General features: G+C 44.2%; 1 protein-coding gene across 1 annotated transcript in view; it reads right to left on the bottom strand.

Moving 5' to 3' along the window:
- Positions 1-2713, bottom strand: part of FGD5 (FYVE, RhoGEF and PH domain containing 5) — a 146721-nt gene extending 144008 nt beyond the window's left edge. Inside the window, 1 exon segment of the mRNA XM_032211089.1 lies at positions 2666-2713. Coding sequence (XP_032066980.1) covers positions 2666-2678 — 13 coding nt within the window. The 5' untranslated portion in view covers positions 2679-2713.
- Between the last annotated feature and the right edge of the window lie 13321 nt (positions 2714-16034).

The following is a 16034-nucleotide window of genomic DNA, read 5'->3' as shown; positions in this document are numbered from 1 at the left end:
CTTAGCCCTAGGAAAAAGGCAAGGGCAAAACACTTCTAAAATCTCACCAAATAAAACTGTTGGGACAAGGAATCAACATTGTGTAAAAGGCACCAAATCAACGAACAAAAAATATTGAAATTGAAAAATATTGAAATGTTACCAAATTTCTCCTGGTGCGGTCAGATTCCTGATCATTGGCTCCCACAAACTATCACAGCTCTCTTCCTGCAATGATTGCAATTTGATTTCTACATAAAAACAAATTGCTATGTTATGAAGCATTTTAGATGCAACTTTTTCCTTCAGGGTTTCTAAACAGTGACTCCTGGCACTAACCACCAAAGGACCTTGTGCTAGTATTCTGGTTTCTCTTCCTTTTAACACACACACACACACACACACACACAAACACACACTCCCTCTTTCTCTTGAGAAAAAATGTGAAGTGATAAGAAAGAATGGAAAGTTCACCAAAGGAAGGGCATAATGCCTGCATATCTCCCTTTCTAAGGTTTTGTAAGTAAGGTAGGATGATTAAAGAAGAGCAATCACTCTCCAAAGTCTTTATTCTTTCATTTATCTCTATAGTAAAAACAAAAAACAAAACCCTGGAGGGATCAAGGTTAGGCCAGCACATTTATCTGTTTGGTGGCACCTCTTCTCCATTCACACATAGATAAATCCCATTCCTCAGCATCCGATAAAGTGTATTTTTTCCACCACAACCATTGAAATTCTATCATAAACTTCTAAGGCACTCTTACAAGACCATCCAGAAATCTCATTCTCTCTCCCTCTCTTGCCTCGCCCACCTCTTTGTATGACAGTTCTACACACACACACACACACACACAAGAGAGAGAGAGAGAGAGCGAGAGAGAGAGAGAGAGAGAGAGAGAGAGAGAGAGAGAGCGAGAGAGAGAGAGAGAGAGAGAGAGAGAGAGATGGAGATGCAAGCAGTCCCCCAGGCATGGGAATTTGAAAGCAAGGCCCATCTATCTATTTCCTAGGGATGTACTGAAGAAAAAGGAAAGAGTTTGGCAGTCGCAACAATTGTATTGCCCCCTGCTGGAAAAGCTGCCCTTTGTGTGGTTTTAGCGGCACCAGTCACCACTAAGGCTTGAGAAGCAGTAGAATAAATGGGCTCTCTCTCTCTCTCTCTCTCTCTCTCTCTCTCTCTCTCTCTCTCTCTCTCTCTGTGTGTGTGTGTGTGTGTGTGCGCTCGCTCGCTCGCGTACTTAGACAAAAAATCCCCTTCTCTCTGTAAAGCGGTGCCCTCTGGATTCGTTGAACTAGCACTCCCATCATTCTTAACTGACAGGGTCATAAAGAAAAGGGCACCAGTCAAGAAAGACCCGCCCTCATGTCCCGTATCCTAACGTTTCTGTGGCAGAGGCGGCGTTAAACAGAGAGAGCAAGGGGTGGGGGGGCAGTTTATCTCAGGGTCAACCCCGCCAACTGCCTTTTCCTCCCCGGACGGCCCGTTCTCCTCCGGCGCTCGGATTCCCAATGCAAACCGCCAAAGAAACGACGGCAAGAGGGGTTTGGCGTCATATACAGAGCGGAACACTCCGGCAAAGGTTGGCGCCGAGCCGGGGGGGGAGACGGTACCAGCCAGGAAGAGACCCAACGAGGGGAAGGCGGCGGGAGGAGGAGGAGGGGAGGAGGCGAAGAAAGAGACCGGAAGAAAAGTTGGCTCTAAAAGACCGTTATAAATGACACCCCACCCCCCCAGACCAGAGGATCGGTCGACTCCGCAGGGCTGTCACCCAACCGGGCTACCCTCTCGGGTGGGAGCGGAACCCGACCTCCCCAAGCGCTCGCAAGACGTTCAGGGAGACTCCTCTTGGGCTGGGGGAAAGCGCCCAAGGGCCCATTCACTCCAGTCCCTCTTCTTTTCCACTCTACTCCCCACCCGCCTTTATTCCAAGAAAGAAGCACAAGCAAAAAGCCGAAAAGATTGGAAACCGGAGCCGAAGGCCAGGAGAGGCACAAAGGAAAAGTGGGGTGGAGGTGGCGGGTGGGGTGGTAAACCTCCTTTCTCCGACATCCGTATAGAACTGTAAAAAAAGGCAAAGAATGGATATCTAAAAATCCACCGCAACTGCTCTTCGACGGTCTAGCTATCCCAATTCCACTTTACTCGGCGGCTTTACTCTTATTATTGCGCATGGTTTCTTGTTGCCTCGCTCGGTTCCCCTGGATCCTTTATAAAAGAAGCAGCGGCGTATAAATCTTCGGAGCGAATGACCTCCGGGGGAAAAAAAGCTCGCACTTTTTTTTTCCCGAGGAGGGAAGGGATATGATCAAATTAAGAGAGTTGGAAGGGACTTCGTAGGTCATCTAATCCAACCCCCCCCCCCGGCCCAAGCAGGAGACCCTGCCTACACCATTTCTGACAAATGGCCCTTCGGAGTCGGCCTAACGGAGGTCTTGCCCTGGGAGAAATGTTTGGCTCTGGCTAACGACACCCCGTCTCCCCGCTCCCTTAATTCCGGGAGCGCTTGCACGAAGCTCGGTCTCCCTTTCGGACTCTTGGCGAAGAACCCTCTCGACTTGCGCCTTCCCAAAGGGAGTTGCGCGGAGATCTTGCCTCGCTCCCCCCCCCCCAATTCCCCCAACGCGCCCGCGCCCTTCTCAAGTCTCGGGCTTTTTCCTTGGCCCGGCTGCGGAGCTTCCTTACCTGCGTGGCTCATCTTCCGAAGTCTCCCCCCACCTCGGCGGTCGCGCTTCTCCCCCTTTTTCGCCCCCTCCCCCGAGCTTTCAAATCATCTCCGCGGCTTCCGAGCTTTAGGGTGGCTCCCACCGCGGAGCCCCCGGGGCAGCTAAAGTTCAGGTCGGGGCATGGATGGATCGGAAAGGGGCGGGGAAGAATCCGCTGGGCAAGTTGCGCTAGGAGAGAGAGAGAGAACGCGCGCGCCCGAGCGCGGGGCAGCGATCCCTCTCCCCAAAGCGTCCGGCACCTTTTCGGGCTGAAAAGAGGGCAAAGAGCGTGGCTACTGGCTAGTCGGGCGCTCAGTGCCGCGGAGGGCTGCCGTCGCCCTGCCCCATCGCCGCTATCAGCTTGTTGCAACTGGAAGGTCCCTGCCAGTTGCTGATCGCCGAGCGCTGCCCAGGGAAGCTGCTGCTCTCCTCCTCCTCCTCCTCCTCCGGCCGACAAGCATTTTCCTTCCTTCGCTGCAGAGGAAGCCCTTTTGCTCACGCAGGGACTGAAAAGCAGCCGCGAAAGGAGGGTGGGGGGAAGCGAGCGCGAACGCCAAAAAACCCCAAGCCATTAAATTTAAAGAGACCGCGGCTGCCGCTTTTTTTTTTTTTTTTTGTGGTTTTGAAAGCCAGGGGTGGAAACGAAGAAAACGAACAATATACCTCCCTTCTCTCTTACCCCCTCCCCCCATGGCTCCCTACCCATTGCTAATGTGGCCAATGTGAAATTGAACGCAAGTATAACTGAACGCAAGAAATTGCGCGCATCCCGCGGAGGTTATACAGTGGGACTCGCGGCAACGAGACTATCATGATCGGGGCTACCCTTCTGCCACTTTGCAAGATCAATGCGACACTGTTGAAGTTGGGCAAGAGCCCCAAATGGAGCCCCATCCGAAAACGCCCCCCCCCATTTCGCTATTAAGCGCCGCTCTTTCTGGGGCAACGATCACATCTGGGCACATCGGGCGTTCCTTCCTTGCCGTGCATGGGCGCAACCCCGGCTGAGCATAAAAGCTCCAGCTGAGGCAGCGACCCGGAGCGCGCTTGCCCTTGATCTACTTGGCGGGCCTTCACAAAGTCAATGCAGGAAGGCCCCTGAGCACCCTCGGATCTGTAGCTTTCATTGATTCGGAGGGCGATCCCCGAGGGGAGGGAAATAAAAGCCCTTTCGCTTCTGGTGTTTAGGAAGGACCCAGATACAGTAACAGAGTTACTTGACCTTGGAGGTCATCTAGTCCAACCCCCTGCTCACGCAGGAGACCTGTACTAGGGATTCGAACCGCCGACCTTTCTGATCGACAAGGTCAGTGAGCCCTTAGTCACTGAGCCACCCACCGCCTTCTTTTTTCGCGTTGGCGCACTCACTTCGAAGGCTTCCCCGTTCTTCGATGGCACTTAGGGCGGGCTGGCTCCCCTTAACACCTCTAACAGCCAAGCCCAATCCTGCACCCTAAGTGGATTTTAGAGAGATTTCCTGCCATGTCGGCGCGCACAGACTGGGTACATCCCGGAGTCCTAACCTGCATCCGACGTAGAGCTTCGCGCGAGGGAGCTGGAAAGGACAGGCTGGCGAGGGGGAAACTTCCAGAGAGCTGAGCGGAGAAGTGGGAAGCGAGAAGTCCGCTCTCCCCATCGGCACGCAGATGGAGGGGCGGCCGGCCGCAGTTACCCTGGCTTCCAGACAGACGAAGAAGGTGGATCGGGCCCTGTCAGTGGAAAGGGACTTTACCTGAAAAGAGACTGCAAGCTCAGCTGCTGGGTGAAAATATGGTGTGAAGTGAGGCGTTTCCTCCCGGCTGGAAAAACCTTCTACTACCCCATCAAGCCTCAGAAACGTTTGAATTCCGCGTTGGGGTTAGCTCGCCCTTCCCCCCTCCCCTTTCGCTCAGCCCTGCTCTTTCCCAGCTCAGGAAAGATGACACAATTTCCTCAACCGGCAACCCCATTGATAATACCTGGCTGGCTGCTGTGCTTGCAATCACTGTGGCCCATTTTACAACCAGAAGACGAATGGACTTTAGATGAAGGATCTGGGGAAAGGAATCCCATTGCAATTGAGTTGCTGAGGGAGTTGCTTGTGAGAAGGCACCCATTGCACTGCACAGATGTCCTCACCAGAATCTCACAGAACGGCAGAGTTGGTAGGGACCTTGGAGGTCTTCTAGTCCAACCTTCTGCTCAGGCAGGAAGCCCTATTGCATTTCAGACAAAATGGTTGTCCAATCTCTTCTTAAAAACTTTCAATGTCGGAGCACTCACAACTTCTAGAGGCAAATTGTTCCACTGATTAATGGAACTCTTCTCTTCTTGTTTACCCAAGTTCACCCTTATTCGCACTCAAGGACCAATATAAACGTTGAGAAACTTCCTAACAGTGAGGACAATTGACCAATGGAACAGCTTGCCTTCAGACATTGTGGGTGCTTCTCATCACTGGAGGTTTTTAAGAAGAGACTGGACAGTCACTTGTCTGAAATGGTATAGGACCGTGATGGCGAACCTATGGCACGGGTGCCAGAGGTGGCACGCAGACCCTCTCTGCTGGCACGCGCACCTTTGCCCAGGTCAGATCTCCGTGGTGTTTCTTTCATGAGCTTCTGTTTCCCTGCAAACGATGAAACAGAAGCTCATGAAATAAAAAGATCTTACCTCTTGCTGCACTGCCAGTGTTGGGATGCCAAGCAGCTGGTCATCGGATCTCTGATGTGCATGCATGCATGTCCATGCATGTGCACATCCGCACAATCACACATTCGCACACTTTTCAGTTTGGGCATGAACGAGTGCAGTTTGGGCACTCAGGGTATAAAAGGTTTGCCATCACTGGTATAGGATTTCCTGCTTGAGCAAAGGGCTGAACTAGAAAACCTCCCAGGTCCCTTCAAGCTCCATTCTGATTTGATTTGATTTGTAGGTGAAGCAGAGGAATAATGAGGAAAACACGATCCAATGTTGGATCTGATTACAGGGATCTTGAGAGTAATTCTTTACCAGGTAATTGCTCACATAGATTAACTGCCCGTGTAAGTTAATATGAGATACAATAATCTCATAATAATGTAGCAAAATTTATTAGAATAAAAGTCCTCAAGAGCAAATGCCTACACTTTACAGAAATGGCTGTTAATATGGTCTATTCTGGACCAGAGGAAATCAAGACATTTTCCAACTCAACGTTGCTTGTTTTTTGTATCCTTTAGATAGCCTATCTTATTCCCACAGGAGGTTTAATTGAGGTGGGTTTAGCTAGGGAAGGATGTCTGGATGAAGACCACTCACTAGCACCTGGGACTGTCCAATCCTGACCTAAGCAATTTCAATTTCAATCAAAATAGAGCTGGAAGGGACCTTAGAGGTTTTGGATTACCACAATTTCTCAAGGCAAGCTGTTCCACTGGTTAATTGTCCTCACTGTTAAAGTTTCTCCTTAATTCCAGATTGCTTCTCTCCTTGAGTAGTTGCCATCCTTGTTTCTTGTCTTGCTCTCTATTGCTTTGGAGAATAATTTGACTCTCTCTTCTTTGTGGCAGCCCCTCAAGTATTGGAATACTGCTATCATGTCACCCCTAATTCTTCCCCCCACTCTAGACAAGCCAAATCCAAATCCTGCAACCATTGTTCAGATGTTTTAGTTTCCAGACCTTTAATCATCTTAGCTGCTCTTCTTTGCACTTTTTCCAAAGTCTCGACTTTATTTTTTTTTAATAAGGTGGTGACCTAAACTGGATGTAGTATTCCAGTTGTGGCCTTACAAAAGCTTTATAAAGTATTATTTTTATATACCACATAGAGCGGGCAATAATTTTTGTAATTGAAAAATGGATGGTCAGAAATATGTTAAGGATTTGGTTACTATGGAGTATCACTCAGCCTCTGATCCAAGTCTCTTCTATATTTATGCCCCACCATCAACTAATTTGGTTCTTCCAAAAAAAAAATCCCAGGATACTTAATGAAAATCAACACTTTTGCTTAATTGTACAATCATTCCATACCCACAATTCCAGTGTGATAGCTTCACATTTTCTTGCTATTTGTTTTTCTAAAGGATGTATTTCTATCAGCATATTCATTATAATTTTGATCACTAAGTAAGAAGTGGTGGTGGGAGGTTAGGAACCTAGTGCATATAATTTCCACTGCGATTAATGATAAATTATGCAGAAATGTCCCCCTTGTGTGCCTGCATCAGTATAAAAAAAAAGCTTCCTTTCAAGAAATTGCTTGATATACATTTTGGAGGCTGCATTCCCTTTTCCTAACTGCAGGTGACAATTTCTGCTTATTCAAATATCATTGGCCTTTTTTTTTTTGTCATTGTTCAATATTTTTAGTGCCATTTGTCTATCTCTTTTCATGTATTAGTTTGGAGCAGCTCTGAACCGTGGGTTTTGCAATACTATGAGTATTTGTATAGGACAGTCTGTATATGTGTGTAAGTATGCATGTATGTGTGTAAGTATTTGTGCATACAGTCACATAAGCATCCATTCAAAATGCTGGATTTCAGAATACTTACAAGAATGAAAGGCTCTGGATTGAAAAGAGATCTAATCATATTTGACCTGAATAACTTTCTTTTTAAAAGAAAAAAGAAAAAAAGAAAGTCAATTGCAAGCTTTGTTTATTGGTTTTATGATTATCTGCAATTCTGAAACTGTCATATGCACAATTCATAAGAGATCTGTGCAGGACAAAAAGATTTCGCAATTCGCAATTTCGCAATTTAATGAGCTTATATGCCGCCCAATCCCGGAGGACTCCGGGCGGCTTACAAATACGAAATAAAATATTTTTATTTTAACACATAGGGGAAAGAAAGAAACATACACAGTTTAAAAAACACACAACATACATTTGGCTTAACTGGGGGTTGGACCTGATTTAAAAAATCAGCAACCCCAGGCCTATCGAAACAGCCAGGTTTTGGTGGCTTTTTGGAAGGCCACGAGAGTGGGAAGGGTCCGGATCTCTGCTGGTAGATCGTTCGACAGAGCCGGAGGAGCTACAGAGAAGGCTCTCCCCTGAGTGGTCACCAGCCGGCATTGTCCGGTCGACGGCACCCGGAGGAGGCCTAGCCTGTGTGTTCTTATCGGATGTTGGGAGGTGTGTAGCAGGAGGCGGTCTCTCAGATATCCAAGTCCAAGGCCAAGAAGGGCTTTAAAGGTAATCACCAGCACTTTGTAGCGCGTCCGGAGACCAATGGGGAGTCAGTGCAGCTCACAGAGGATAGGTGTAACATGGGTGTATCGAGGTACTCGTGCGGCTGCATTCTGGACCAACTGTAGTCTCCGAACACTCTTCAAGGGCAGATGAATCTATTGATAATTGAATGTATGTCTCATAAACGGTGAACTGTGTGAATATGAGAACAGGACTATTAAAATAGTTTAAATTGTGAAGGAAGTTAACACCCACTCCTCTACTAGAAAAATGAAATATCCTAGGAAATATTAAAAAGGTAGAATATTATATTTCCTTAGATGAGAAGTGGAGAAACATGTTTTAGGCAGGAAACAGACTCCCTCTTAATAGCCCCCCCCACCTTTGTCAATGGGCCATTAAGGCTTGAGCCAGTCTATTCTACATAACAAAGATTTACCCCCTTTAATCAGAGCCATTTCATTGTCCTTCAATGCAACCCACTAAGTTTCAACCAAACAGCACACAGACAACCTACAAAGCTAGCTATGACCTCTGAGAGCAACCAATCAGGATACTCTTCCTGTGCCCCAGGAAGTACAAAGCCCAGAGAGGACAAAAAACCCAGGGACTGTCAGCCTCCATGTTTCCAGTATCTTTCCCCCCACTTGGAACTGAACCCAAAAGGATATTTCTTCCAACAATTGCCAAGTATAGTAATCCATTCTTTAAAAAGGAAATATTGAGGATAGGTGTTAGTGTTGCCATCCTTTGCTACTCCTATAATGTAAGAATGTTCAACGGACACAAGAGAACTGAAAACATGTGAGTCAACCGCAACAGCCTACTCCAGACAGGAGCGAATGTCTATGGAGATCCTCAGTCATCCAGGTCATGGTTGTCCCAAAGGTGCTTTTTCAAAAGGCAACTGGACTTTCCGTTTTTTCTTTGAAGATGTTTCGCTTCTCATCCAAGAGCTGAAGAAAACCAGAAAGTCCAGTTGCCTCTTGAAAAAGCACCTCCAGACTGGAGCCCTTCCAAATGTATAGTGTCTATAGCAGTGTTTCTCAACCTTGGTGACTCTAAGTCCTCTGGACTTCAACTCCCAGAATTCTGGGAGTTGAAGTCCACAGGACTTAAAGTCACCAAGATTGAGAAACACTGGTCTATAGTGACTGGAGCCAGTGTATCCTGAAGACACCAAGTCAGGGAAAGCGAAAGGAGAAAGCATCGTTTCTTACACATCATCACGCTGGCTTATAGCACAGTTCTAGGCAATCCCATGATCTTTTCAATTGGAATTTGCTTCCGGCTCATTGAGCCTCCCTTGATCATGCAAACCTGACAGAAGGGATACATGGAGGGCTAATATTGCTATTGGCAGACAAAATCAAAAACCAAGTCAACTCTGGGAGCAGAGAATCTCTCTCTCAATTTTATGCACGGTGACCAGATAGAAGTGTGTGTGTGTGTGTGTGTGTGTGTGTGTGTGTGTGTGTGTCAGTGATAGGATTCAAATAATTTAGCAACCGGTTCTCTGCCCAGTTACCAGCTGGGTAGGTGTGGCTTGGTGGTCATGTGACTGTGTGGGTGTGGCCAACTAAATGTCACTTACATCGATGGGCGCTTCGCCTTAGCTGTTACAATGTAAGAAGTGTTAACCAGAGAGGCAGTTTCTGTAAGCAGGGCAATCAAGATTAGCCTAGAAACAAGGACAGAATGTTTCCTTTCTGCCTTCCTTACAGGATTAGCCCTGTAAAGTGGAAAAAAAATAAAAGGAGATTTCTTCCAACAACCAGTTCTCCAAACTGCTTAGAATAAGTGCGAACCAGCTGAATCCCACCACTGGTGTGTGTGTGTGTGTGTGTGTGTGTGTGTGTGTGTTCGTATGTGTGCTTTATCTGCAATGTTAATGTACTGTCATCAGTGGTTCAGTTTGCCCATCTTTTTTTTAATTTCTCTTTTAAAATGGGAATGTCACCCCACCACCCCCTTCTCACTAGGGCTTTCCTGAATGTCTGCTTTCAAGGCACAGGATTAAGCATTTTCCCATATAGGACTGAGTTCTTGAATACAACCAGAAAAGTAGTCGATAAGTCAGCAGATAAACTAAAGCCAAGCCAGCCCTGGTTTAGGCTCTCCCCCCCTCCCCAAAACCCAAAGTCAGGATCTTGACAGGAAAGGGCTGGTATATCAGGAAGTTCCATCAGACAATTAAAGTTTCTGATCCATGGATAGAAACCACTCTACCAATAAGCTAAGCAGTGTTTTCTACTGGAAATTTATAGCTACTTTCCCCTTAGTCAGTTGATAACAATAACTCGGCTGGTAACTCCCTGATCTGGCTGCAAGATTATGCATATATTTTGAAGCACATTTGTAAATAAAAATATATAGGTGCTCCTCAGTTCATGTTACTTGCTTGGCAAAAATGCATTATTGGTTTGACAGTACATATTTTGATTTATACGCGTGTTCCCCTCCCCTCCAATTTCCCAAATTAACCTACAGATCTGTGATTGTATCCAAGTACTAACTAGCTCAACATCGACTTGACATGCTCACAGGGACTGGCAGTTTCACTATTGGGTCTAAATCAGTCAAGGGCATAAGGTCTCAAATGAGTGGGGAAAATCTAGACTGAGATAGAAATGGTTCATTTGGTTCAGAAAGCTCAGAGTGATTGGTTGATCTGTCTTCCTCCATTCAAGATTCTTGACTACTTGACAAACTCATTTTCCCTGAAGGAAACAATGGAAATGACCTCATTTATCCATTGGGGAAGCATACTCTAGCAAGGCAAGAGCTTAGTACCACTTCTTCCTGCTGCTAGGATAAGTAACTGGATTCTAGATACAGGAGAGGAGAGGCAGTGATGTAAACTGCCTTTTAAAACTCTCATTGGAATATTCAAGCAAGATTATGCTCTCTTATTATGACTGTTTACAATGTGCTTAACCCCAAAGAAATTCACTTAGAATTAAGACTAGGTAATCAGAGACATCACCCTGTCAAGAAAAGTGTGTATAGTCAAGGGTCTGGTTTTCCCAGTTGCAATGTATGGCTGTGAAAGTTGGACCATAAGAAAGGCTGAGAGCCAAAGAATTGAGGCCTTTGAATTATAGTGCTGGAGAAGACTCCTGTGAGTCCCTTGGACTATAAGGCGATCAAACCGGTCAGTACTAGAGGAGATCAACCCTGACTGCTCTTTAGAAGGCCAGATCTTGAAGATGAAACTCAAATACTTTGGCCACCTAATGAGAAGGAAGGACTGACTGGAGAAGAGCCTAATGCTGGGAAAGATTGAGGGCAAAAGAAGAAAGGGATGACAGAGAATGAGGTGGCTGGATGGAGTCACTGAAGCAATAGGCATGAGCTTAAATGGATTCCAGAGGATGGTAGAGGACAGGAAGGCCTGGAAGAACATTGTCCATGGAGTCACAATGGGTCGGACATGACTTTGCAACTAACAATAAATTCCATATGGGTGGTTCCTTGTGGTATTAATCAAAAGGCATTATGCATCCATTCTATCTACTTCTCTTGCAGTTTCTGTGGTTAAATAAAGAAAAACAAAAATGACAGGGTTATAAATGGAAGATTTTAGAGGAAGGATCCATTATATTCTTGAAACAGCAAAACTGCACAAGAAAATTCTGGCATGGAAGCCCACCTACTTCCCAGTAACTATGTTGAATCTTTTAAAGTTAAATCTATAAACCACTTTATAAAAACCTTAATAAGACCACACCGGAATACATGAAGTATTAGTACCAATTTTATAAAGCCTTGGTAAGACCACATCTGGAATAATGTGGTGACAATTTTGGTCACCATATTATAAAAAAGATGTCAAGACTTGAAAAAAAGTACAAAGAAGAACAACTAAGGAGATTAAGGACTAAAACATATGAAGAATGGTTGAAGGAATTGGGTATGGATAGTCTAAAGAAAAGAAGGACTAGGGGATGACATGATAGCACTATTCCAGTATTTCAAGAGCTGCCACAAAGAAGAAAGGGGGTGAACTTATTTTCCAAAGCACCAGAATACAAGACAAGAAACAATGGATGGAAACTTATCAAGGAGAGACGCAACCTGGAATTAAGGAAAAGCTTCCTGAGTGAGAACAATTAACCAGTGGAACAGCTTGCCTTCAGAAGTTGTGGGTGCTTCATCACTGGTTTTAAGAAGAGTCACTGGACAGTCACTTCTCTGAAATGGAAGACCTCCAAGCTCCGTTCCAGTTCTATTTTGATTGATTGGATCTGCATTTTCGGAGCAAAGAGAGCCCTGGGATACCATTCCACTCAAGGGGAGTGAGCCATCTTTTGGGAACTGCAGTTTCAGATAGCCTGGAAGATGGGGCTATTTCATTAAGTTTTATGAAGACAGGATCAAGCAAGGGCCCAATTCCAGGTTCTTGCATCGCATAGACTTCAGACTCCAATAACCTTTAGTTTGGTAGACCTCAAAGAGCCTGCTGTGCTCATGAATAGTGCACATCAGGATATTTATTAAGTTTATGAATATTCAGAAATAAGGCCAGGGGAGCAAGGAAACCACCTAGCTTTTCATTACAATATTTGACAACAGCAGAGGTTATACAGGGCTATTCGGTTCAAAGACATCCTATAAATATTTTATGTGGCTGAAGATTATTTGTGTTTGTTAGATTACAGGCTAGGTGATGAGAATCCCTAAAAAGGAACATTTCCTCAGTGAGGTAGAAACACTTGGTCCTTGCCGCAATGTTTCATTTTTATTTTGTTGGAAAATAACAGAACAAATATGCTGGTTCCCAGACCATTAACCGCATTGAGATCGAAAAAAGAGGAAACTGAAGAAAACTATTCATTATCCTGATTTCATTGTAATCCTGAATAGCAGTTTTTTTATGGAAATTTCACTGGAATACAGGCAAAACTGAAGGGAAGAAGGAGACATGAAATATGAAGATAAAGCTATTTAGTTGTGCAAAGATAATTAAACTCCGTATGTTAGATCATTCAAGTCTAACCATATCAGAATTCTAGGGTTTTGTGTTAAACAGAAGGAAGATGGTGCTTATGGAGGAATTTTTAAAGCAATTTCTAGCCTGATGTGATAATTACTCAGTATGTATTTTATTTTCATGTCCCATATTAATAATTTGGATGCAAATCTTTTATTAACTAGTTTATTCTTTTGATTATAAATATGCTTTTTCCCCACTTTCTCTTCTGCCTTTGCAACATTGTAGTTTCATACTTAAGCACTTCAGGGTTTATGTAGCATCTTGAAATTAAAATTAATGAGGCTAAACTTTTAAAAACAGCTGCATGTTATCTTTAATATCTTCATCGTTTTTGTTGAAAACCTGTTCTTATTCAGGTGAAAGTTTGGACAAATGGCTACCTTTCTCCTCCTGTGAGATGCATTCACAGGCATTTGCAGCCAATATGACTATTTCAGATTCCTTAGTAAATGACAAAATCTTGCTGAGTGAAGACCTAAATCCAGATCAAAGTTCTAATCAGGCAAATAATGTTAGGTAATCAGAGGTCATTGTGGAGCACCTTAATGTATCTAACAATTCTCTGGGAATGCATCCAAACATAGTATTAGAAGAAAATTTGTATGCCAGCTTTACATTGAAATAGCCTCACCTGGGTTAGATTTACAATGAATCTCCTTTTATATTTAATATACCACTATGGTGGCATTTTTCCACTGCTTTTCTACTGCTCCATTCCAAACATATGAGTAAAGAGTAAACTGTAATATCCACTGTGCTTAAACTGGAATTACTAAATGAAGTTCAAGAATGAAGTAAATAGAGTAAATAGAAAAGTGGGAGGATCTAGAAAGGTTTGTGATTTTGATGACCTAAAATATTGTAGTTCCAGGTTCCAAGTGCAATGATGTCCATTTATAAGTCCAATATTTTACTACAACTGTGTACAGCAGGGGTAGTCAACATTTTTATACCTACTGCCCACTTTTGTATCTCTGTTAGTAGTAACATTTTCTAACCGCCCACCGGTTGCATAGTAATGATGATTTATAAAGTAGGGAAGTAACTTTACTTTATAAAATTTATAAAGCAGAGTTACAGCAAACCCCTACCGCCCACCACGAAAGCTGGAACGCCCACTAGTGGGCGGTAGGGACTAGGTTGACTACCACTGGTGTACAGTATAAATTTAAAAAGTTATTTTAATTCAATACATGCTTGACTACACTCAGTACTTTGCTCCTTAGTAAAATGTCTTTAAAAAGTGAAGTATTTCCTAACTCTTCACTCTAGACAGCTAAGCAGCTTTGTTAGCCCATGTGGGTGCTGGGTATAGCAATAGCAATAGCAGTTAGACTTATATACCGCTTCATAGGGCTTTCAGGCCTCTCTAAGCGGTTTACAGAGTCAGCATATTGCCCCCAACAGTCTGGGTCCTCATTTTACCCACCTCGGAAGGATGGAAGGCTGAGTCAACCTTGAGCCGGTGAGATTTGAACAGCCGAACTGCAAATAACAGTCAGCTGAAGTAGCCTGCAGTACTGCACTCTACCCACTGCGCCACCTCGGCTCTTCTTCGGTATCTTTTCTGCAAACCATAAGATGGAAGCCCAATATCACCAGATTCAAATACTGTATGTTTGATCTCTTCTTCCAAAGACCAATCATAAATGTGGGTATCCACAGAGAGAAAACATGCTAACACTTAACAATAGCACTTAGACTTATATATACACCACTCCATAGTGCTTTACAGCACTCTATGAATGGTTTATAAATGTCAGCATATTGCCGCCATCAATCTGGCTCCTAATTTTACTGATCTCAGAAGGATGGAAGGCTGAGTCAACCTCAGGATTGAACTTCTGGCTATGGGAAGAGTTAACCTGCAATACTGCATTCTAACCACTGTGCACCACGGCTTCCTATTGAAAGAAAAACAGTACTAGAATCACAGAAAGGAACATGTGTCATGTGAACTGTGAATTAGGCAGATGTCAGAGCACTGCAGTAAAAAGCTTTGCAGAGATCCACCCAAAAACATGGTTGAGTCAGGCAGCAAAGAAAAACTCAAGATTTTCTGAAGGGCTTAGTCAAGTCCTGAGAAGGAATTTGGGACATTTAGAGCCCTGGTGGCATAGTGGTTAGAATGCAATATTGCAGGCTAACTCTTCCCATAGCCAGAATCCTGACTGGCTCAAGGTTGACTCAGCCTTCCATCCTTCCGCGGTTGGTAAAATGAGGACCCAGATTGTTGGGGGCAATATGCTGACTCTGTAAACTGCTTAGAGAGGGCTGTAAAAGTACTATGGAGTGGTATATGAATAGAAGAGAAGAGAACAGAACAGAATAGAACAGACTAACAGAAATAGAAGGGACCTTGGAGATCTTCTAGTCCAATCCCATGCTCAGGCAGGAAAGCCTATACCATTTCAGACAAATGGTTGTCCAACATTTTCTTAAAAACTTCCCTTGTTGGAGAATTCACAGCTTCCGGTGGCAAGTTGTTCCACTGGTTAATTGTTCTAACTGTCAGGAAATTTCTTCTTAGTTCTAGGCTGCCTCTCTCCTTGATTAATTTCCAACCATTGTTTCTTGTCCTGTCCTCAGGTGTAAGGAGAATAGCTTGACTCCCTCTTTTTTGTGGCAGCTCTTGAGATATTGGAATCCTGCTATCATGTCACCCGTAATCCTTCTTTTCATTAATCAAATCAAAGTGGTATTTCTATTGATATTCTCCCAATAGCAATCCTCAGCCTCATTGTCACATTGCCTGTGTGTGTGAAACTGTCTCAATTATGGAAGCACATAGCATCAGGCAGGTGATAGAGAAGAATAGGGAAGTCACATCACAATTGTCCTTTTTCTTATTAAGCCGCGCTTTTGGCTTTTATCACATGAAATTTAAATATTTGCTTTAAATATGTGCTTAAATATGCACTAAATGCAGGTGTAATTAATTTCTCCACTTAAGAAGAAACTTAATAGCGCCTTACACTGGACAGAAGGTAAAACATTGGAGAAAGAAAAATTAAACCTCTGCATTCACCCAGCGAAGGGTTTTTTTCCAGTCTAATTTGTCTACCTACAACTATGTAGAGAACTACATTGGGAAAGTTCCAAGAAACAAGTCATGGCCATAGATACATTTCTGAATCTTAATGTAATGGAAACTGGGAATAAATATCCAGACCATTGCAGGGGACAT

The sequence above is a fragment of the Thamnophis elegans genome, chromosome 2 (assembly GCF_009769535.1).
Source record: "Thamnophis elegans isolate rThaEle1 chromosome 2, rThaEle1.pri, whole genome shotgun sequence".
In the NCBI taxonomy this organism is placed as follows: domain Eukaryota; kingdom Metazoa; phylum Chordata; class Lepidosauria; order Squamata; family Colubridae; genus Thamnophis; species Thamnophis elegans.
This window is presented reverse-complemented; position numbering and strand designations above follow the sequence as displayed.